Raw genomic sequence first — 24,979 nt, 5'->3', positions numbered from 1 at the left:
CAAATGTATTGTGCAATTTGCTTGTAAATATACACGTTGGCACGTACAAAGTGTTACAAGCTGTTTTCTCGAAAATTAATGGAGATATCTTCGTTTATTTCAGAGTTAAAGGGAACGGGAAGATGAATCTTTTAGCGCGAAACAAATGTTTTTGGAGTAATTGTTAGGAGAGAAAATGATATGTTAAAAATTCATGTCGTTATATTTTTAGTATTGTGTCTGTTAAATTTGTTTAAGAAGAGGGTGGTGTTTATTTTTCGTTAATTGGATAGCTCGTATAAAATTGAATAAATTTCGTTAGAAACGTTTTTTTTTTTTTTTTAATATTGAAAGTTATATAATGTTTTACCGTTATAGTTTTATCATATATACAGGGTAGGGCAGTAACTATTAGCACCTCAGATATCTTCGAAACTCTAAGTAGTTCGCTTATTGCGTCTAGAATCCAACGGTGCATTGACAGTGATGGTCATCATTTCGAACACCTACTACATATAAACATGTTTCATTTACTACCAAAACCGTAAGTATTATCGCCTTTCTCTACTTTCTATGACCTTCAACGACCTTGTGTAATAGATCGTTGAACTCGTTTTAAGATCCATTTTAAAAAAATGGATGTGACCTTCAAATGTCCGAAGTACCTCCACCTGCAAAAAAAACTATTATCGCCACCGAATAGCGCCCTTCGTACTGTGCAATTTTATTTCAGCAAATATTTCTGTGAATCTTAAAGTTTCGAAGATATCTGAGGTGCTAATAGTTACTGCCCCACCCTGTATATTTTTGTTTCACTATTATATAGATACAAGATTTGTAATAAAACACAATGTAAAACAAGCTGATAATGATTGGCCACTGGAGTCACGCGCACGTGACTCCCGCAGGTAAAGCGTTAAGTCTCGACGATTTCGCGCTCGGTGAACGTAATTTTCGTGATGTCACAATCAGACCAGGGGATTGTGTATCATCTGCATCGGTATGCAGAGTAAGGGACAGGACAGGCCGTCCACGGAGATAATATATGCCTTGTAAGCCTCTCACGGATAAGATAATAACGAATTTATACTCTTGCACTCGGTAATCGCATTCTACTCCAACGCAATTCGAAGACTTTCGATAAAGTCGAGATGCCTGCCGTTCACTCGGCGTTCCACTATACACGGAAACATACGTACACGATAACGACACGTTTGGTAGGTGATTCAGTGGCTATTTAGTCCGGGGGGTACAAAATTTTCAACTAGATAAGAATTTTGAGTAACGAATGAAAGGTAATTTCTTATTTGTTACCGATAATAAAGAGGATCAAATATTATTTTCGATAAATGCATGCACACACGTTTTTGATTACTGGTTAAACGAGGGTGCTAATGTTCACGCCTGGACAAGAATTTCGAATAAGAAAAATAAAAGATCGTCTTGCTTCTTGTCAGGTGCGATAAGCTCGTGGTTGAATTTCGCGTTCGTCGAGACGCATTCGTTTGGTTCCTTGATGACGCGACACAGCGAATTTCGTGCGGCGAACGGAGAATGATCCCAGCTCGTATCTGGCATATTTACGCTCGTGTTACTTTCCAGGCAGATTAGAAAGTGTGTTTGAAGCGATTCGCGATCGCGACGGAAATCGCGTGTTGCTTTACTCGACGCGATTCAGATTCCCGAGTCGACTGTGCATCTGTTTATCGCACGGACATTAAAGTATTTCCATAAATGGTGTTTCTTTTTGTTATTAAAAATTCGTAACATTTTTAAGGGATAGGATTTGTGTCAATGATCTCGTAGGAGGTTGTAGATAAATGTTTGCTAGAATTTGGAAAAGATACAGAGTCAGAGATGGAAACATTTTTTGGCCGGGAAGAATAATAAGTTGACATTTCGAATTACGTCTTACAAAAATGTGTGAATTGCAATTCAAGCACAAACAGAACCCTCAAGCCTACAACATTAATCACGTACTCCAAAATATTAATAATAAACGGAAAAAGAATGTCACACTTACGGAATCTTGAACAAATATAATAAAAAAGGCTGAAAAATTCATGTAATTCAAATATTCGCGTACAAGTTGACATTTCCAACAAAGTTTTCTAACAACGCCTAATTCATACACCACTCCATAGAACAAACTGAGCGTGTTCGTAACAGCACGTTTGTTTTTGAGTATCGTTTGGCCAGGGGGCGACTGGTTTCTATCCAACGTTCCAAAACGGACGGAATTGCGTCGATGGGTTGTTCGTCGTTGGTAAACATTGACGCATAAACATAATAGAAGCATGAAAGCGAACATACTGAATGCAAGAGTGACGACAGCGCGAATAAAATGGACGACAGCGCGACGTTGTACAGAGTAACGAGGCGTATTCGCCGGGTATTGACGGAGGGATGATGGGACGTATCGAAAGCGGTATCCATCGATTATAGGGGCTCCTCTAAATCCGTGGGAGAGGCGGCTAGTTATTGATGCGTGCTTTCGCTGCTACGATTTGTTTCGCGTACGTTAATAACGTTGCTTACATGTTTTTCTCGCGATATTTTCCGACACGCAATAGAGCGCACGGGTCTACGATCGATTAAAAACGACGCAGAGGCAGTGCAGATATTTAACCCTCTATGGCTCCGTGTATTCATTTACATAGTGTCATATGTTCATTTATGAATTTTGTTCCGAACGTGTGCTATAAATTCACAGTATTAATTAGCATTATATTCAACATGTTTAAAGATTTTTTTATTTTTTCAAACAATCTTTGACGTGGACTATAATTGGGGTAGTTTTAATAATAACACCTTTCATTGATAACATAATGTATAATAATGATATAAAAAAATTAAATATTTAAGCAATTCGTTTTGATATTTTTGCATTAGTCTCATACCTACACTAAATGCAAGCAAGATATACGTTTAATGCAATTTTCTTTAAAAAATTCAGTTAGAACTACTGATTCTTTGTTGGATTCTGTTCTCGGTTCATTTTACTATAATTCACGACCAAAAATTGTTTTCAATTTGATAGATTGTCAAATAAATTAAAATGGATTCCAACTCGAATTGAAACGTTTAGGACTTTTAGCACCATCTTGAAATGTTTAATTTTCCTTTGCACTGTTTGGATAGGCAGAGTAAATAGTATACAAATGGTAAAACTTACAATTAACACTGATTGAATTTCGAATCGTTCGAGGCAAGAGAACAGCGGTTTCCCACCACTTGTGGTATGTAATCTTCAGGAATTGCGGGATCGAATTAACGCGATAAGCTGTGGCGTTACGCTCCTTTGTTTCTGAAAATGGAGGCCCTCTTCAAGCTCGTTGTACAGCTCACAGCGATGCTATCGATCGAGTAATTCGTTGAATGTAGCCTGTAGTACATGTCGAACGTAGAATATATTTTGATCGGTTCAACTACTTAAATTAACAATGCCAGAACTGCGAATAAAATTGTTAAGAGGTTAACAGTATTTAGAATGTTGAAAGTTGAAGTTTAGTCGCTAGAAGTCTCTAAAAAATGATCGTAATTACATGTCAATATTTTAGTGTATTTTACTCAATTACAATATACATAAATTTTAATTTTTAGTAATGTCTAAATTATTTACTTTGAAGAATTGATATTTAATATCAAAGACACATGCAGTAATAAATAGGAATGTCTAATACAATTTATAATACATGGAGCAAACAAATTCTGAAACCCATTTCGTTAAATATTGAAGGAAATAGGTTTCCTCGAGTCTCTATAATACAAAGAATAAACTCTGAGCAATTAACAGGATTTCCTTCCTCCTTCTGTGGTCCAGATTCACCACCTCTTGAAGTATACACACAATTACGAATCACTTTGCATAACAAAATAGACTCATAAAATCACTCTTAACAGTTACAAACGAAGCAGTTGTTATAAGTTATTAATATATTTCGAGGAACAGAACGATGATTTATATACAGTCAGTCCCACAAGTACTCCTACACTCTATTATTGAAGAAATTTGTCTGAACTAAATGATAGGTTTGATGTTTCCAAATAATTTTGTTCGTTACAAATATATACATGAATAATCTCATACTCATGTTTATTGAAGAAAATCGGAATCGAATGACAAGTTTACTGTTGCCGAATCAATTTTTCATTATATATACATGCGTAAAGATTATTCATGATCTTTTATCTGGAAACATCAAACATTCCATTTAATTTAGACAATGTGTTTTAAATAAATATAGAAAGGAACGAATAGTTATGGGACTGACTGTACATAAATGGAAACGGTTATTTTGGAATAAAGTGAAACCCTCGGCAATTTTTCGTATCGCTGCTGTAAAATATAAAAGCGCTCGATATTCACGTGATGAATCCACCGTTCACGAGCGAAATTGCTCGCTTCGTTCAGGGCTCGGAGATTGCATGATGGCGCACAGCCGATGAAACATATCGGGACTTGATACACTAACATCGCGCGTCAGCGAGGTATCCAGCCCCTAAAATTCTTCCCAATTTTTATTGGTCTTTTCATCGACGTGCAATCATTCGCCTGTGACTTTGTCTGCCTCCTCACCGTTATTCGTCATCTCATCGAATTCCTCCGTTGGGAATCAATTTGGTGCCTGATCGTAAAAGACGGATGGTTCTCGTGCGAACGCGAGTCCCGTGATCGATTCTCTTCTACGAATACTTTCCGACAAAGTCCAGCGGGTCAGCAATCTTCCGAATCTCTTCGATTCAATGGAAGAAAAATTGAAAATGAAAATTCGAACAAAGTATAACATCGATTGCATTCCGTTTCAGAGTTGGGAATTTTTGTATTCGGATCACGAATAACTTGTATCGACAAAGATTTACTCGTGGTGCACGAATAAAGCTTTGTCTGTATGGAAATTTTATTTTGGGGAAGTTTTATTTGGGTAATAAGTTATTCTTTGACTTGAGAGTGAAATGTTGTTCGTTTTTGTTGTTTGAGTATATTTTAATTGGAATAATAAAAGGGCGCGAGTAAATGTTGATTTTACAAGTATGTTTGATATTGTTTGTGATATCAAAATATGGAATGTGTTATATAAATGGCACTAAAAATCATAATATATGCAAACAGATATCGCATAAAGTTTGCATAAAAATGCGAGAAGAACCACACACCAGTCAATAAACACATATTACTCATAAAAATAGGGTAAGCATGAGAGTACACACATAGGAAAAAGTTCCTACACGCACATCTTCGCCACAAACACGTGCATAAGGATTCTTTTTTTACTTATATAACGTTTTATTCGAAGGGAAAAATAATCGAATAACGAATAACGTGTCATTCAAAAGTTCTTCAAATCAAATACACAACTAACGATTATTAATTATCCAGATAATCGAATCTTTATCTGAATAACTACCCAAATAATCTATTCGTATTCGAATAACGCCCAACTCTACCTCTCAATTTCTCATCAGCCTACGAACAGAATCGATAGAATCAAAAGTACTTTCAATCGCGACTCGAAACCACGGAACTCCTCAAAATTTAACACCGTTCTCGTTAACGTTTTTGTGTGGTTTTATCGACGAATAACCCGATTAACAGCATCCGCGTTTTCCCAAAGGAATTCATCTTCGCCACACGCGACGAAGGCTCAGGTAAGTCGAGCTGCGAACGCGCAACACGATGATGATGTTTCGATCCGCAGAGATCACGAGAGAAGCGTTCTATCCGCACGATGACTCACGCCACAGCTTGCATCATCGTTGTTACATGCACTAACCAGTGACAGGTAAAGGTGGTTTGTCATTTTCGACGATCAGTTGTGATGCGGAGGAGGTGAATCATCCAAGTATGCTCTTGTACGTTTACAACCCCCAGAGTGCTTTCTTCGCAACGATTTCTTTCTGCATCCTTGAGGGGTACATGCAATCTCAAAAATTTTCTTTCAAGATTTAAATACACACTTTACAGTACACTGTATATTCTGTACTTATTGAATTTGATACATACATATACAGTCAATCCCATAAATATTCGTACCCTCTATGTCTATTGAAGAAGTTTGACTAAATTAAATAGTTTTGATCTTACCAAATGAATTTTTTTCGTTATAAATATGTATATGAATAAGCTAATACATATACATATTTATATAAACATACACTTGGAAACATCAAACTTACCATTTAATTTAAACAAATTTCTTCAATAGAGATAGTAGGTACGAATATTTATGAATTGTACTTAAAAATTGCGCCTTGTTTCGAATCAAAATATGCATTTTAACCTTGTAAAAAAAAAAAAAAATGTATATGTGTGTACCCCTTCAACACGTTCAGTATCGTTCACGTTCACTGTTCTGAAAACTTTGGGTCAAGACAGCTTAGGATCAAGAGGCTTATGACTTTCCAGGACAAGCTAATTTCCGCTTCCAGGGACAGTGAACGCATCTATCGACCTGGAAAGTATGAGAAGATTGTCGGGTTACTCGGTACGCCCGAAGTATTTGTCACAATTTGAGAAAAAAAGAGTTTGTCCCCCATCCCCGTCCCCATTGACTTCTCCTCATATCTAATCGCAAGCTGCATGCATCTATCGAGTTTGTACCGCTGCTGTTGGTGTAACGCATGCTTCTGGTACGTTTCTTGCCTAGGCATGTTTCGTAATGGTGTTTCCGTATGTTGCATCTATTTGTGTTGTTCGGCGTCGCGCCTTCCTTCCCTTGATCTCCCTTTCGAGATTGGCTTCGCTGCTTTTTTCCTTTCTTACGCGGGGAAACGCGTTACCTTCGATGGAGTCTATGCAAGAATTCACGAAGAATCCAAAGTCCTGGGATTTCTGGTTATCAACGTTGGGCTGTCGCTAGCCAGAAACTGTGCAATTTCGATTACATAGAATTTTTCATTGAATTTGAAATGTAAATGACTGATGACTTAGAAGTGGAGTTGATGCGAAGGGATGACTGTAATTGCAGCTGGTTGGTAAGCAGAGAAATAGCGATGGCAGACTGGCAATGATAGGATCCGATCGAAATATTTTATGAAGATGAAATATTTCATGTGGATGCAATCTGTCTGACATCTCCATCTCTCTAATTATCACTTCCCGACTGCATCTGTTCTCATCGTCGGTACTTAAACATTCAAAGGACTAAGTAAATTTATAAAAGGAGCTTGCAAAGTCCCGCGAACGGTATAACCGCGTTTCTCCGAGCAATTTCACGCCACGCGACGCTCGGTGGAGTGATCAAACCATAATCGGAGATGTGTTGCCAAAAGTGTCGCCGGGTGGCGATGACGCAACGTGGGTCACTTGGAAAATGGCCCTGACGATAGCGATACCGATATGTGCGATCTGCGTGGTTGTTATGATCATTTATCATATACACATGACCAAGACGAGGCCTGGGGGCCATTTCCCTGACGACTCGCTCGAGGCGCCCGATCGACCCATCCTGGGTGGTGTCACCATCAAGGACATGCTGGAGATGACGACAAGTGGCAGTGGCTCAGGTAGGTCAAATAAAAGTTTTGCAATCTACGTGGTAACGCGTGGCTTTTTTTTTATTTTTAACCCTTTCAGACTTGAACTATTACTTTTTCTCGTACTAATGTAATTTGATTTTTTGAGTTAACTTGGACTAAAATTAGCGTGGAGAAAATGAAAAAAATCCTAATAGTGTAGTTTTAGAGGAAAATTGGTCTTTTTTCGTGTGCACAAATAAGGACATCCGTCCTAAACGATAGTGTCGGTAATCTTTAAATTTTGTGTCCCCGATTGTGGACGCCAGATCTGAAAGGGTTAAATGTTTAAGTTCGATTGAGGCCAGATTGTCGCTCGAAGTCACTTGGTCGGCCATGAATCAAAAGTAGACAAGATTTTGGCCTAATTTCTTCTATTCAAGTGTTATAATAACGTATGCAGTGTTAACACGTTGACTGCCGCGCGAAATAAAGGGTTTTTCAATTATGAAGTAAAGGAAAGAGAAGAAATAAAAAAACTTAAAATTAAATAAAGATTTGGGAAGTTAAAATAAAAGAATTAGTGTTGAGAATGATTAAACTCGAACAAATATTATAGATAGTCTATACCATTCCTGTCCAGAGTCAGCTTCTAGAGTTAAATCGTTTTTTCTATAGTTTTTGTTTTCAGTGTAGAAAAACTGTAGCTAAGGTAGCGTTAATACACGTGATAAATACGTGGCCAATATGATTACTCTCGCAGAACTCCGCAACTCTACTGTTTTTTGGTGAGGATGAGCGATGGGGGAAGAAAACGACTTTAGGGGCTCAACTCGTGGACAGGTCTGGAATAGATTGTCGACGTCCAATGATACTACAGCGATAATCAAATGTCCGTTCAAGGTCGTGACAGATTTAACCCTCGATATTTCATCATTTGGTTCCCGTTTATTATTGTTCGAGGCGTTCATGAAATTCGTATTTAACATAGAGATTCGCATAGAGATCACAAGATTATAAAATATAGTATATATTGAACGATTAAAAATAGATTGCAGCTACACTAATAGTTTGCTTCATTCTTCATATATAATTTTTGTCATTTATTATGTATTTATTCAAAGAGTTCCCGGAACAAAACTTTTACAATTTTAATTATATCATCAAAATAAATATATAGTTATGGAGACCTCGTATTAACGAAGTTGGGGAGTTTCAACTGGTCTGACATAAAGAGGGAGGTGTCTTGATTCATGGTGGAGGAAAGTGTGACCTTGAGCGACAAGAATCTTTTCTCCCTGTTATAGAAATGTACTTTAAATGATATCTAAAATATTTTACTAGTTAAACAAAAATTACATCATTTCTCTCTTGTGAAAAGAAATCTCCAAGATCATTTAATATTTAGACAACAAAACATTATTATAATATTGAAATGCGGAGCGTAAATTTCGCTCACACGAGCCGTGTATCTGCAACCATACTGAATTTCTTGTTCTTCAATCCCCATCCTCTCCCAAGTAGGCCTGCCGCTCCTGGTACAGCGGAGCATAGCACGCCAGATACAACTCGTGGAGACGATCGGTAAGGGTCGCTTCGGCGAGGTCTGGCGTGGCCGTTGGAGGGGTGAGAACGTCGCAGTGAAGATCTTCAGCTCCCGCGAGGAGAGGTCTTGGTTCAGGGAGGCCGAAATTTATCAGACGGTGATGCTGAGGCACGACAATATCCTCGGATTCATCGCTGCCGATAACAAAGGTATGTAATCCCTTGATGCCATCTCCAATTACTCCAAGGGGTGCTCTTTTGGGCCAAAAAGTAGATTATTTTTTATATTTGTATTGCTAGAGGTTTTTGAAATATACAAATATTTGAAAATACTTTGGCTGCAAAAAAATGATGAAAATTGCCTTGAAACTGGTCAAAATAAAACAGTCCCACCTTAACTCTTTGGGGTGTCACAAATTAAAAACTGCCCCACCTTTTGCTTAGCTTTAATATTCCATTAAAAATTTTTCATTCATCTAACAGTACCACGAACTTCCACGGAATATGAAATGAATTCAAGCAGAAATTTGTAAAATACAAGTAAAAACACATCACTAAGTTGTGGACATTGTTCTCCTATTTAGTTTTATTTTTCGTTCTTCGATTTCTCTTTTTCTTCTGAATCACGTGTCTCGAAGAGCTAAAATACAATAAAATTCCACCCTCGATCAAGGGTTGTGCTCACCAGCTAACCGTGTTCGATTTAATTTTGTTCTCAGACAACGGCACCTGGACTCAATTATGGCTGATCACGGATTACTTCGAGAAGGGTTCGTTGTTCGATTATCTGAACAGATCTACCGTGGACACGAACGGCATGATCAGAATGGCGTTGTCCATCGCCACTGGACTGGCGCATCTTCACATGGAGATCGTCGGCACGCAAGGGAAGCCAGCGATCGCTCACAGGGATCTCAAGTCGAAGAACATCCTCGTGAAGACCAATGGTACGTGTGCCATTGGTGACCTTGGACTGGCCGTCAGACACGACGTGATAACGGACACTGTCGATATCCAGCTCAACAACCGAGTGGGAACCAAGCGATACATGGCACCTGAGGTAAGTTATATGAAGAATGACTATCAACAATTGCATAAATACCATCAACCCTAGAAAGATCGAGCGAAACAGAGCTACAATAAACAACTTGAGGGGTATTCATTTATTTTGAGTCAAGAATAGATTTTTAAATGAAAGAGGTCTATTAATAATTCTATGGATTCGTGCATAATGCAGGAATGCATAAATCCATCAACCCTAGAAAGACCAAGTGAGGCCAAGTTACAAAACTATCTTAATAAAGGAATAAAACATACTTCTTTTGTCATATTCGAAAATTGTATCGTTTTAAAAGGAGCCCACAAAATTAATAAATCGTGCTGTATATATTAATGAATAGAGAAATTACCCAAAGCAACACTTCTCTAAATGTTTAAGAACGTAAGATGCTTAGGTTTAGTAAGAAAACTAATAAACAAAAAAGATAAAAGGCGGCTGAGTACCAACGGTTACGTAAGCTGATAACATAACTTCCCAGAACTTTTGAACTTTCTGAACCCCGCGTATTTTAATTAATACGCAGTAATTATTTACTCGATAATATGAAACTCTAACTAATGCATTTGAGAAAGTAAGAATTCCTTGTAGGTCACGAGAGCAAAGCTGAACGAAACCCGATAAGAAATTGTTACTTTTCTAAACATGTACGTAGAAGTTACATATTATCTTATTCAAACAAAATAACAAACTAGAAAGAGTTTGAGGAAATCCGTTAGATTATCAAAGACGTTTTTGTCCAAATTCTACTAATAATTGTTAATGAATAAGATGGCTTGACTTAGATTACTGTATACCTGAAGAAGACCATGAAATAATTACAAACGTTGATGTGCAAATAATTAATATAATATTTTCTATTCACAATATCTATATCTTAACAGTTGAACTTAGCGTTGACCTTAAAATAGTAACTTTTGTAAATAATGTTCCAGTTAGAAATATAAAAAACGTAGACAAGCTTCCCTTGGTCTTCAACATAACATCCCATGGGGTCTTTCTAGGGTTAACGTTCGATTTCGGAGCATGGATGAACATGCTCGTCTTCGGAGAAAGTTGCCAGCTGGAGAGGTGGCTCCTGAGAATGGTGGGTTCTGCTTTCAGGTTCTCGAAGAGACGATAAACATGAACCACTTTGATTCCTTCAAGAGGGCTGACGTGTACGCTCTCGGGCTGATCCTCTGGGAGATCGCCAGGCGATGCAACGTCGGCGGGATCCACGACGAATATCAGTTACCGTTTTACGACTTGGTGCCTTCTGATCCAACGATCGAGGAGATGCGCAAAGTTGTGTGCACCGACAAACAGAGGCCGTCGATACCGAATCGGTGGCAGTCGATCGATGTACGTGTAAACAACCCTTTGATCGCGACTGATCGATCGCTGATCGCTCGACACGTTCATCGTTGCATTAGTTTTCCATGTCTAGGGCTGTCCTTGACATTTCTTCAATAGTTTATTAGTTTCTTTGTAGTAAGTAGCTGTTAAGAAGTTTACAAGTGGTAGAGATTGTTTATTGTGAGTGTTTTATGAAATGTCAGAGGAGAAATGTGACGATTAACGTGTCAACTGTCGCATCCCAGTTAACTAGGGTAACGTGATTCCTAAATAAATGAGTAACCCAGACCTAATCCAGACCTGACCCCACTCATGTTTATAAGGGACATCAAGAATTGTAGCTCTCTTATTATTATGAAATTTTGCTTAAAGAAAGCCCTAGAAAATGTTAGGGGTGAGTTATCAGACATTTACAGGCCTAACCGAAGCATATTTATAAGGTACATCGTCAACTATAACACTCAAATTTCAAATGAAATTTTATCTAAAGAAAAATGATTAAGAAGTGTTATATTTGAGTTATCTTTTACTAGCTTATATTCAGGTTCAAGGGATGGAAAGTACACTCGAAGTTGTGATACAAATTAGTTTCTGAAACTCCATGCAAACCTTGACGAAATCCTACGCTGACACTTAATAAACGCTATCCTTTTTCACTGCACACCACGTAGCTTCGTCTACTAAACAACATTGTTTGTCTGTTGCAGGCATTGCAGGTGATGTCGAAGGTGATGAAGGAGTGTTGGTACCACAACGCGGCAGCTAGGCTAACCGCCCTTAGGATTAAAAAGTCTCTCGCCAATTACGGCGCGATGGAAGACTTGAAGTAAAAATAAAGACGTTATCGGAACGCACCAGTCCGTTCGACTGGTCGCCGAACACGACGAAGAGAATTATAGTGCCCGAAAAACACACGTGGACACTCGTGCCGTAACACTTATCGCAATAAAACTGTTCAAGTGTCGTGTTATCGCGCACCCGCGAGAAGTAGAGGTATATATATAGAACGATAGAGAATCAGAAAATAATGAAAATGGGAAACTGGTACGAAACGGGAATTCTATAGCGAAGCAGAGAGCCTAACGAAAGACTGGTCGAGAAATCGAGACGACGTTCCTTTAATCGCGTTGATTTCGTCGAGTCGTGCCCTAATTTTGTGTATCAAACCCTTTACGAGATCGTGGAATTGTTCTGTGAGGTCGTGTTGTCGGTGTACTCGATGAGAATTTTTGTTTCACAACGTTTGGACGAGCAATGACTGACGGGATATACGAACAGGGTCGGCGGAGATCGGAGATGGGCGAAATTCTTTTAAGGATGTCGAATAATGAAGGACATATGAATAATTTATTGTTCGCTACTAGTTGAACAGACTTCACAATTTGTACATGAAATGTCTCTACTGCTTTTAATGATCGGAAGATGTGTCGAAGTGGAAAATGTTTGGTTTAGAAGACTCTGACATTTACATTTAGTGAATCTTTGCTAGAGACAAAACATTTTTGTACATTTATAAATTTTTTAAGAATAATTTCTTAGAAGGCCATCCTCAGGTATGTTATACCTATATATTATACCTGTTTGAATTTATCTTTTTATTATTACAACAATGAAAATACACTGGAATAATTTGTCTATCTCTCTCTAAACCAGACATTGTCCTCTTGTAACATAACTCCGTATCATTAAAAGTAACGAAGATATTTTAGGTACAAAGTTTGAAAGATTCACCCCATATATCACACATTGAACAAACAAAAATCACAGTGGACCTATTCAATCGAATGAATGTCTTAAACATGTATTATTCTCAAGAAATTTTGCCCATCTCCGTTTGGGGATCTTTCAAATGGAACATTGAACTTCTGGTTGCTCGATCGATCGATCGATCCTAACCGGGAATGAGCGCGCGCGTACGCGTTCGGTTAATCGAACGGTCCACGCCTGGTCACGCGTCACACTACTGCTGTATATTTATTGATAGTAAACGATAAGGTAATGAAGTATATAAATTTATTATATAGCGACGTTTATTGAGTAATATTAACGATTAACGATAAATTTGTATATTAATATATACACACGTATAATTATGTATATTCGTTATCGGCCAAACCGATTCGATTAACTGAACTGATTTGTATTCTTTAAGAGGTTTACCAGAGGAGGTTTCCATTCCATTAATCACGATTATACGTAAAATTGGCGAAACGAACGAATCGATCGACGCTCCAGGGGATTCGCTCTCCGCCCCGCGACATTTTGATTTCGTACACCTTTGGATCAATTCAAGAGAGATTATATAGAGAAGAAAAGTCAGTGGAAAAAGCGAATAAGAGAAAAAGAGAGCACACGCCTGTTCTTCTCTAATAACGCGTGCTCATTAATCCTTAGCAGTCCAAATTTTATGATTTCAGGACAGTTCTGTCGAGTCTCACTCGACATAGGACAACAAAGGGTTAAGAAACTTTGGTGTTCCTGTTCATTTATTTGTTGAGGGTGCCTAGCTCGCGATTGGCTATAACAGCTAAAGAAACTTTAGTGGGAGAGAATACGAATTGAGAAGAAATGTCGAGAAATGTGAGTTCGCTCATCAAGTCTTAAAATTCTGATGCCCATCAAAACATAGAAACAGAGATACTTTCTCCATTTGTTCTCTCTTTCTACGCACTACCTCCACTTAGGCTCCAATGACTCTACTCTGTCTATATGATCTCTCTGATCGATCCACAAGGATGGCCTCCACGTCAGGGTTTTTTACTGTAACGTATTCTCCTCTTCTTTCTTTTTTCTACATTTTCGTCAATGTAGATTCGTCGCTACCGGTGCGCGCAGAGACTGGACCTTTTTATTCAACTTTTGTTGGGAGTATATACCGTAGACCGTGTTACAAGAGAAATGCATAACTTTGTTTCTCGTTCTTTCGCGACTGCAGGATCGAGTTCGTCGATTCTGTAAACATACAGGGTAGATAGAGAGAAACCGAGCAATTGTGGTTACCGAGTACGTAAGTGGCCGAGGACAGTGAAGAACACAGACACACGTGGCTTTTGTTCGAAAGGTACCAAGATCGTACGAACGCTGACCTGAACTTTTTTTTTCTAAAAAAAAAAGAAGAAAAGAAAACGAAAAAGAAAAAAAATAAATGAATGCAACCGTTGCTTTTCGACCCCCGTGAAAGCGCAATTTTCACACGTATCACCTTTCCGGACGCTAAGTTTCTACTCGAGGTTTTTACAACAACGAAGTTTACTCCGCGACTTCCGGGCTTGATTTTTTAAACGAACCGCGTCACGTCTAATGTATACATATTGTTAGTCTGTAGACATACCCAGATGTTTTGCTCAAGACAAAATATTTTTGCGTATCGTAAATGCGCGTGTTGAAAGGCGGTGCGTCATGATAACGCGGGACTTTTCGAAGCGTGTTTCCTTTGTAACACAGGAAGGCTGAAATTGAAGGGTGCTAAGCTCAAGAATGAATGTATACGGTGTATCGCGTGATAGAGAGAGATAGATTGATTGCGTGAAACGTGGAAGAGAGTGAGACAAGACAGACTGAACTTGCGACTGAACGATATAGCGAGACTGTGTAAAAAAAAGATTTAAGAAGAAACTAAAGAAAAAAAAAATAACTCGAGACGAAAACGAATCGACGGGGAAGAAGAAACATTGGAGAAACTATATTTTCGGGGATTTTTTCACGGATTCACGGATGAGAAGGAAGATGCGAGGAGAGATGGAATGCTGATAACGGGTGAGTTTTGATTACGAATGCGTGCTTCTCGTGAGCATTCTCAACCTTTTTTTTTTTTATGGTATTCCCGTAATTAATACTTTATACGTTTTTATTTGATAAAAAATGGATAATTCTGTTTGGTTATTTAAGCAAATTGTTGTTCGGGGAGAGATGTGTTTAAATGTAAATGTTTTTTATACGCCATGGTCACCTACAGGTGGAGGCTTAGTAAGTCATATCTTGGAAAAATTAATATGAATTACAGAGAATACAAAATTGGACATGATATAACACGGGGTGCAAGAAAATAACAAATTCGAGAAGGCTCATAAAAGATACAGATGTATAAACATCCATAGAAACATTATTAATACGTTAGGCGTCTGTATGACGCGGTTTGAGGCACACTTATTAAAAGAAAAATCGAACTAACATCACTAAATAACACGGTTTGTTTGGTATAAAATGATTCACTAACTCAGAATACATTCTTAAGACACTATACAACGAGAATTTTCCTTGTATAATACAAACAAATTATACATTCTCGAGAATCGCGTTATATCATGATAGTCGTACCAATATTTGAACTTCAGTCTTACGAGCCAATGACTTATCTTAAGTTTGCCAATTAATATTAATAGGATCGCTATTGCTTGTATACGTACATTTAACGTCATCGTATTAGTATTATATATAATATGATATAATGATATATGTAACTGTATAATCATTATACATAATATAATGTAATATAACGATATGTGTAATGTTACATATGTAATTACACGATCATTATATAATATACGATATCATTATATGACTATATGACCTTGACAAGCTGTTCAACGAATACCATCTCGAACTAAAAACAGAATTACGTATAATGTTTACATTTGAACACGTATCTTCCCGAATAATAACAATTTGCTGAAAATAAACGGTGGTGAACGCTAGTCGACAAGGCACGCATTCTCGAGTGTTGCGGTCTCGCGTGAGGAATAGCAGTCGTTAGTCGACGGAGTTGCGTACGTGTGACGAGCTAGTTTGGCAGAGGTGGACAAAAAGCTTATCGAGACGCGAGTGTTGAATAACGAATAAAAAATAAGGAGATTTTTACGCATCGTTTGTTCCATAAAATAATAATAATAATATTAAAAAAAAAAAAGAAAGATAAATTCCAAAGTGTAAAATTTAAATATAGTTCACGTTGAGCGAATAGAAATTTAGTCGTGTAACCGTTCGATCGAATAAACGTTGCGTGGAGATTGCTGTACAGCGTTCTTTATTCGTTATCTGTTATACGAATGAAATTTCGCCCATCTCTGGTAGTCGGGAATGCGAGAATTTTCGTATGGTATGTCTCTCTGCGAAGCTTGTTTGTTTTTTTTGGGCGGCTTATGTTCTCGCCCCAAGGACGTTAAATCGATAACATTATGATAAGGGGGATTGTATCCTCGACGAAGTGTTTAGGCGTATCACGAGGAGGTAGATTTCGTGGTTAGAGAGCGAGCACGAAGGAACGATAGAAATGAAAATGCAGATTGCCTGAGAGAGAACCGGGAAGAAGAGAAGAGAAAGAATCTTTGTCATCCAATAGTCAACGTAAAAGTCTGCGAACTTACAATTATTATTATATAAAGGAACGGAGGGTCCTTCGAACACATAATTGTATTTTTATATTGTTTTTTACCAACTGACGTCCGACGGACGATCTACTGATTTTTCCCTTTCGTTTTCTAAACGCTCGAATCAATTCGAAACCCAGCTGCACGATCATCATAACGATTTAATCGAGCTACAATCGGTAACGACGACATGTCGTGAATATGCGATCTGGAGATGGGCAGTATTCTCGTCTAGATACAAATTTCGAATAACGACGTTCAAATATAGACGTTCATCTGTAACTGGTTGAATGAAAATCAGAATCTGAGTATAGGCAAAATTCAACAACTCTTTTTCAAGATTTAAAAAACATATTTTAATGCAAGATAAAGGGTTGGCTTATAGGTCAAGTATTGAACTTTATATGTATCTTTTATTCGTCGTCTGTTATTCGAAAATAAAACATTGCCCATCTCCTTCAACAGACGATCCGTCTGAAATCATATCGAAATCTTTGAAACGATGAATGGTGTTAATAAATATATTTGTTCCTTTTCTCTCGGCGATCCCCTGATGAGATTCCACGTGATTCGTTGTTGGAACATCACCGACCACGAGGCATCCACGTTTCGCGTCGCGAATATCTGCAGGTACTGCAATTCACCAAAAGACTGAGCGATCTAAATGTTCGACTAGTAGGTAACGATTAAATAATTGAAAACTGAATAGTTGTCCGCGACGCTGTCGCGGGTGTTTTTTAACCGATCAACGCTTCGCCGGGGAAACTCCTTTTTTTTCCCAACGGCGTTTTTTCTCGTACATTCCTATTACGACGTAGGTTAATTTATGATACATACATATTATATAGTTACTGCGTCGATGCGGTTTCACGGGTGTCCTCCTAGCGGCGATCGGATTGGCCCTTTTAATGCTATGTTTATTAACGCACGCAGAAGAATATTCGGAACTGCTACTTGGAAACAATTTGAGGAAACTTTGCATAAATGTTCATTTGTCCAGGATAAAAATTATGCTATATTTTGTTGCCGCTCCTTTTTAATTTTGAAGGAACAATCACGCTTTGTAGCGTGAGTAGCGCGTAGTCAAGCATTTTATTTACATTTATGTATAAGTCTTTAACTATATTTACGTTAATATAATTAATACAATTCTTAAACTATAGAAGATATTGGTAAATGATTGAAATAAAATTTTATTCTCGATTTATAAGAAGAATCTTTAACAAATGAAGAGAGAATCAGACTTTTGTTTTGAATAATTTTTCCTTGATAATTTACAAGCCTCCATAAGAAGTACATTTTTTATTTAAAACAGCATAGTTGTAGTAATATACAGCATAATTCCTAGGTAGGACTAATTAATATGTGTGCAAGGTTTCGTTAGAGTTTATCTCAGATAGTTAACAGTGTTCCCTTTTCGATCAGTGAGTAGAGCATGAACGTTGAATATGAATTTCAAAGTGTAAACGAAGATCCTACTCTCTGGGAAGAATATGTTAGCCACTCAAGGTCACTAGGCGATTGTGCCCCCACCATTGCATCTGTCTCTTTTGTCTCTGTATGTTGTATTTAAGAGACAACAAGTGGTTATTTAACATAGTATAGGATACCTCGAAAATTTCATGTTTTTGGATCTAACTAAACACTCATGGACTCAGTATCCACAAATATAAGGCACTGAAAAGAAATGAAACTTGAGTTTAAAAATTTGAAGTAATATTTATCGAATAAAATAATATTTTATTACAGGACAACATATTCTATAATTTACTATCCAATGTAAGTAGACATTCTTTTAAAACTGTAAAACTAGATCCAAATATGATATTTACGTCTTTTTTAAATAAATTTTTCCTTCTTTTTCTACTAAACTTTGCAAAAGTTTGCAAATAAAGCCAATGTTACATACACCTACGCGCGTTAGCAATGTTTATATGTAAATTTGCGAGGGACCCTGTACAGACATATAAATTTATGAAGTGATTTGTTATCTACAGAAGTGACCTTGAGCGATTAATAATATCTGCAGCGATTACAGCACCGAAAGGGTTGATGAGTAGTCAGACGCCTGCCGTGGAACTCCATCGGCGATCGTGTCCCGCAGGTATTTCCATATTACTAGTACAATTTTGTGCCAATAACAGATCGAATGTTAACTAAAGCGAGAGACCAGTAATGATAATATACAGAGTATTCTCACAAGCATACACGTACTGTTCACGTATTTACACGTTCGTCCAGGAAAAAATATCTTTGTCTCGTAAGTTTAAGTGCGTGGAGTTTACTCACTTGGTTTGTACCCAGTGAGACGTTTCGTAAGGCATTGTAAATTGTGTGTCGCTTAACAGACGTGTGCGGGTACTCGAACATGTATAGTTAGGATTATGAAAGATTTTTCCATGAGTTCGTTCCAGAAATGGAATAAACAGATTCAGGAATAGAAGTAGAAATCAGCGATAGTGGGGGAATCTTATGTAGTAAAGAAGTTTTGGAATATCAACGCAATTCGAGACAAAACACCCAGGTACGTGGAAGTTATGGATGTATGAGACATTTCATATGGAAGGGAATACTCAGGATTGCTAGTTTTCATTGATTGCTTTTTGAGTCGAGTCAAGGCTCGAGTTACTGACATTTTTAGGTACTCTGGGAACTTGGTGTGCGACTTTCTATTAGTCATTTTCAAATCTGTATTGAGATACAGGTACCTTATGATTTTTATTTTCAAACCAATATTAAGGTCCAGGTACCTGACATTGTTAAGTGCTCCAGAAACTCTATATATCTGAATTATCTCGTATTCAAAAATAAGTACCTAGGTAAGGTACTAGGAACTAAACAACTAAAATACTAGGACTCAGGTACCTACATCTTCCAGATACCTGCACACTATTGAATAATTCACGTCCACTGACAAAATATCCTATATCAATGATACCTCGTTTCAATAAACTTACAATTCCGACAAAAAGATATTTCTTCCTCACGAGTGATATCATATCCACCGCCGTCACATTTCCAATGCGACGACACGTGCGTTACTCTGATCTCCGAGGTCGGTGGCGTTCAGCCGAGGTCGGAGGACATCGTCGCCTGGGTTTCGAAGCACCGAACAGTCTGACTCATATCCGACAAATGCCGAACTGCCAAATAATATATTTCAATCCCTCGATAGCTCTTCTTTGCTCCCTTTACCGTTTAAGCTCCCCCAACCTCCCCTAACTTGTACAAAACGTAAAACGAAAGAAAGGGTGTAACAATAACAAAATAATAATAATAATAAAAAAAAAAATGAATAAATAAAGCGCAAAGCGTGGCGCGTTGTATACCTGCGTCGTGTTAGAGAAGCGAGAAACCTGTACCTTCGAGACGATGTTTGGCATCGTCTAGCTTTTAGTTTAAAGAAACGCGTTCGTCTTTTAAGTTTTGTGTACCAGATGATTATAACCGGTGACAGGAGAAAGATTTATACGCGTAGCTGATATTCGGGATCGTTGTGTCGTTTCCACCGCGAGTTTGCCGCGTTCATTGGCGAATCGACGACCTAGAATTTTTTTTTAACAATTCTGAGAATCTTCCACGACTGCGTGGATTTTATTTATGTAGATTCACGAATTTAGTAAATTATTTATTTGGTAAATGGTAGAAACGTTCGAGTATTTCGTGAAAAATGGAATTATGTATACAGAGTGAGGATTCGAAGCTTTGTACCTAAAAATCAACGGAAACATTTTAGATGCAAAGCTTAGGTCACTCTGCATATTAATCAGTTCATAGTGTAGACTTTCTATGCCGCTTTAATCCTAATTTTAATTAGAATATTATACTCGTTATTTATTCCTATCCTGGAAATCGTTACGCCACTGAACGCGTCTATACGTTTTAGAATGTTAACTGTAATTTTTAAGAGTTTAAGCGCGCCGTCGGCGTCGTTGAAACGATACAACCATACTCGTGGCTTTTAGAATTACGTTACGTAACCATATGATACATTAATCAGCAATCGCTAAATATTAGATTCGCGATACCGTTTTCTTTGAAATAATCGAATTGTTTCGCGGTGAATTAGCGTGTATCTTGCGAACGTAGATCTATTCTTGCGCGCTTCTCTTTATGTTGTGATCCTTAACGCTTTTCCGTCCGCTGCCACCAACGTGATTCTTTGGAAAATTTAGAAATTGGTACAACATTGGTAACTTGATGTCACGATCCACTTCAGAGACTTCATATTTATTTGAATATACTATTTTATATCAAACAGGTGATTAAATCTAAAATTGACGATATCACGTGTGGCGAATGGGCGGATGTGAAAGTGTTAATATGTTTATTATTACGTCATCCCATGAGTTCGTGCTACAGAAATTCCTTTTGTTTAATTAACAAAGTAGAGAAATTTTATAGTGACGATAGAGTAACTTTGCCAGAAAAATGAGAAAAGATGAATGGAAAGAGAGGGTGATTACTAGACTGTGGAAATAGCAAACCAATCATTCAATTTAGACAAATTTTTTCAACAAACATAGGGTGCACGAATACTTATGTGACTGACTGAAATCTATAAAAATATGAATTTATTATATAAACATCCATAGTCTAGTTACTACATTTTTTCATAACTGTACTGTGAATATTTATGCATTTATGGCAAATGGAAATAATTAAAGAAATCTATGAAAATGTGCACAAATGCAAAAGGATATAAAATATTAACAATAATGTACATGCTAGACTATTTAGAAGATAAAACATTCATTTAAATTTCAATTTTCTTTTTGTATCTGTCAAGTTTCTGTATTTTCATAAACATTTGCAGTTTATTCATTTCACTTAAATGTTTGGCATAGTAATTTAAACAGGAGAACAATAAATGGCACGAGCTCGTGGGGTGACCTAACGATTTTTAGCAGTTTCGTGTGATAGCAAATTTCTATTCACGTGTCGTTCTATTAAATAATTATCTCCCATTTCAATTACCGCAGATAAGACTCGAACAATATTTTGAGATTTTTAACATATTAAGAGCACAATTATTCAAGACGATTACGTAAAATTTTCATTTTGAGATTCTTTATACGTTCTTTCGAAACGTATTACACGTCTTTCTCGTGCCTCGTCAATTTTATTTCTCTTTTCGTCTTTTATAATTTTTTTTTTTCGTTTGTGTGTGTGCGCGTGCATTTTTTCTTTTATTGGGAGCCAACAAATGAATAATTTCCAACGAGAAAGAACGGAAATACATAATGTTCGAACTGATCATGAACAAGTAACCATGTTTCGTTACTTTAGCTGCGTTCCTTTTTTACGTGAAAGCGAGTACCTACCATTATTTTTAATAACCATAATATTCAAGCTATCATTATTTTATTATTCGACCATCGTCGTAGCTACAATCTTTCTGTTTTTTCGTTTTCTTTCCCAATGTATTATACCCTGTATATAACGGTGTAAATGTTTATCGACGATTTACATACGATAGGACGAGCACTTGTAATTTTCGTAACGACGGATGGGTGGATTGGTGGATGGTGTTGTTTTTAGTTATATGTATCGTATGTTTGTAACAGGCACGTTGCGCTCCTAATTTTTTTTTATACGTAATCGCTTCGTCATCATTTTATACGTGCAGGTGTTGTGCTGAGCAGAATGGCTCTATATAAAAGTGAATCGAATATAGTTACTATAGTTGGGTCGAAGGAAAAATTAACTTGATGACTTACGAATTAGAATTTTTTGCTCAATTTGACGAAATATGTAAGATTTGTGATACACCTTATATTTTTTTAAAATTAATTTCAGCCTCAATTAATGTATACTAATGTATTATGAAATCCTTTTCTGAAGTTTAGACTGTTTCTAACCAGGCAGGTAGTTAAACTGTTAATTTTATACTATAAACTTACTTTATATACTTACCATATAAACTTATAAATATACTTTAAACTATATAATTTTTACTAAAATGAGAAATCGAAGGCCTTCCATGTCGACTTCTTCTTCAACCCAACGATGGATGGTCGATTGTAGATAATAAACGAAAGTGCATTTTCGTGCAAGAAAGCCTAAATTGAAAAATCACTTTCATCAACTTTGGTCATTTTCGTAGTGTCCATGCTTTGTACAATTTTTATACTGTCTACAATTTCTACACGCCTATAACTCTTTTTCCTCTTAGATTTTATAGTCGATGTTCTTCCACTTTATACTATTGTATTTTGAAACTGGCAACAAATTAATTTATATAAGTATAAATTTTAGAAATGTTATGGCGGCCACTTACTGTAGCTGATTTTTTCATTAATCAGATTGTGATTAATGAAATGAACTGATTTTGCCTAACTGTCGTATAAAATTCGTCTTTAACTACGTTTTGTAATTAAGATCAATATTCTTTTGATAAATTCAACTCTACTCGTTAAAATAAAACTCAAGGCACTAAGATAAATTTCATTACACAACGATATAAACTTTGCTGATTTGCAGCAGTTTTCATCAGCAAAAGCTACAATCGACCAATTTTTAAAATTGACAAAATAATTAACCGATTCTCTGCTAAGATCTTGCCCATATTGGACATTAGAGAACACCAAATCGATGGCCTTATCAGATTTCTCGTAATCGATAGCAACATATTCGATCAGCGACACTTTCACGATACATTCTGTACTTTATCCCTACCTTAGTTGACAAAATTTAATTTTCGAAAGTAAAATAACAATAATGTCATCAACTTTAGCAAAGAAACGCGGCGATTCATTTAGTCGACCATTAATTATCTACTGTCATTTTACGAAGCGTGCCTGACGGTGTGGGTGAATCTTAATACTGTTAATAGATATACGTACCTAATGTTATTAATTATTAACATTTGATTTGTAATTGTCAGGGCCACGGAATGCCTGAAGCTCGACCTATGCGAGTGGTGTCTGAGGAGACCCTTTCTCAACATTGAGCGATATCTTTTTTACAACCTCTTAAACAACAGAACATTTTCTAAATGACCGTTGGGTTGGGTTTGAATTCTCGTCAGGGCTCTCGTGGGATTCGAGCATCACGCATTGCGTGTCCAAACGGACCCTACTAATAAACGCCATAGTGGTCTGAGAAGTAATTGGCTCGAATAAATTAAATTTACTTTAACAATCATTTCTGCGTTGTTGTTTTCAATTTCTTTCCCCACGAACACTGTTAACAACCCAATACCTCTGGCTGCTTGGTCATTCTTTGAGTGAAAGAGTAGCAAAAAAATCCGTATATAGTCTCTTTTTTTGTTCTTGCCCTAACTGAAACTACGAAGTTACTCCAAAACGGACGCGATGGTATCAGACGCAACACTAATAGCAACCACGATTCATAGTTATTCGCAACACTACCCTGAAAGGAAACGCGAAAAATACTACTTGAAAATATGTAAATTATTTCAAATCGGACGCGATTTATCAGTCGCAACATTAAAACCAAACGCGATCAATGTTTATGCGCAACACTACTCTGAAAGAAAACGCGAAAAGTACTACTCAAAAGCAATCGTAAGGTGCATCATTATTCGAAACAATAATCTATTAAGTATAAAAGGCACAAATCGCGTGCATCAAGTAATACGAATCCCTGATTAAAAATTCACAGCAACCATCTCAGGCTGCACAGAATCGTAGTGGCAGCCATATTGGCTGCTTTGGGCTCTTCATGTGACGAAATACTAATTCGAAACGCGTGAATTTACAATAAATCGGTCACGATTCATTTATGCGCAACACTAATGGCACTCGCGGCTGGTCTTTGTACGCGACTCTACTCTGGAAGAAAACGCGAAAAATACTAATCAAAAGCTAAATTGACTCTAAACACTACTTTTAAACGGACGCGATATTCATTATACGCTACACTAATTGCGATCGCGGTTGATCTTTATTACGCAACACTATCCTGAAATAAAACGCGAAAAATCAATCAAAACAATCCTAATAAACGAACGCGATATTTTCATTTCGTAATACTAAAGCAATACGCGATTTGCCCAATTGACACTGGATGATGAATTCCCACGTTGGGGTACATGACCCAAACAAACAAACTACTACAACTACAGGCGAATACAGTGACAAAATAGTAATAGTAATGACTCCCCATCTTCGAATCCGAAGATGGAGAGCCATTCGTTGCAGCCCTTTCTTGTGACAATTTGTCAGGGCCTCTCTTCTTTCTTCGGACGCATTGTCCCATCTGAAACTTATAGCTA

General features: G+C 37.1%; 1 protein-coding gene across 5 annotated transcripts in view; it reads left to right on the top strand.

The window, feature by feature from the left end:
• LOC128890320 (TGF-beta receptor type-1) overlaps nt 1-23,886 on the top strand; it is a 61,919-nt gene extending 38,033 nt beyond the window's left edge. For 4 of the 5 annotated variants that reach the window (XM_054148699.1, XM_054148697.1, XM_054148701.1 and 1 more), the window contains exons 4-8: nt 7,252-7,485; nt 8,956-9,189; nt 9,699-10,039; nt 11,141-11,380; nt 12,082-23,886. In XM_054148699.1, coding sequence (XP_054004674.1) covers nt 7,252-7,485; nt 8,956-9,189; nt 9,699-10,039; nt 11,141-11,380; nt 12,082-12,204 — 1,172 coding nt within the window. In that variant the 3' untranslated portion in view covers nt 12,205-23,886. The remainder of the gene's footprint in view (nt 1-7,251; nt 7,486-8,955; nt 9,190-9,698; nt 10,040-11,140; nt 11,381-12,081) is intronic. The other variant, XM_054148698.1, reaches the window with a different exon arrangement.
• The last annotated feature ends 1,093 nt before the right edge of the window (nt 23,887-24,979 follow it).

Source organism: Hylaeus anthracinus, unplaced genomic scaffold, assembly GCF_026225885.1.
Source record: "Hylaeus anthracinus isolate JK02 unplaced genomic scaffold, UHH_iyHylAnth1.0_haploid 12000, whole genome shotgun sequence".
In the NCBI taxonomy this organism is placed as follows: domain Eukaryota; kingdom Metazoa; phylum Arthropoda; class Insecta; order Hymenoptera; family Colletidae; genus Hylaeus; species Hylaeus anthracinus.
The sequence above is the reverse complement of the archived record's forward strand: the minus strand, read 5'-3'. Positions and strand labels throughout refer to the sequence as shown.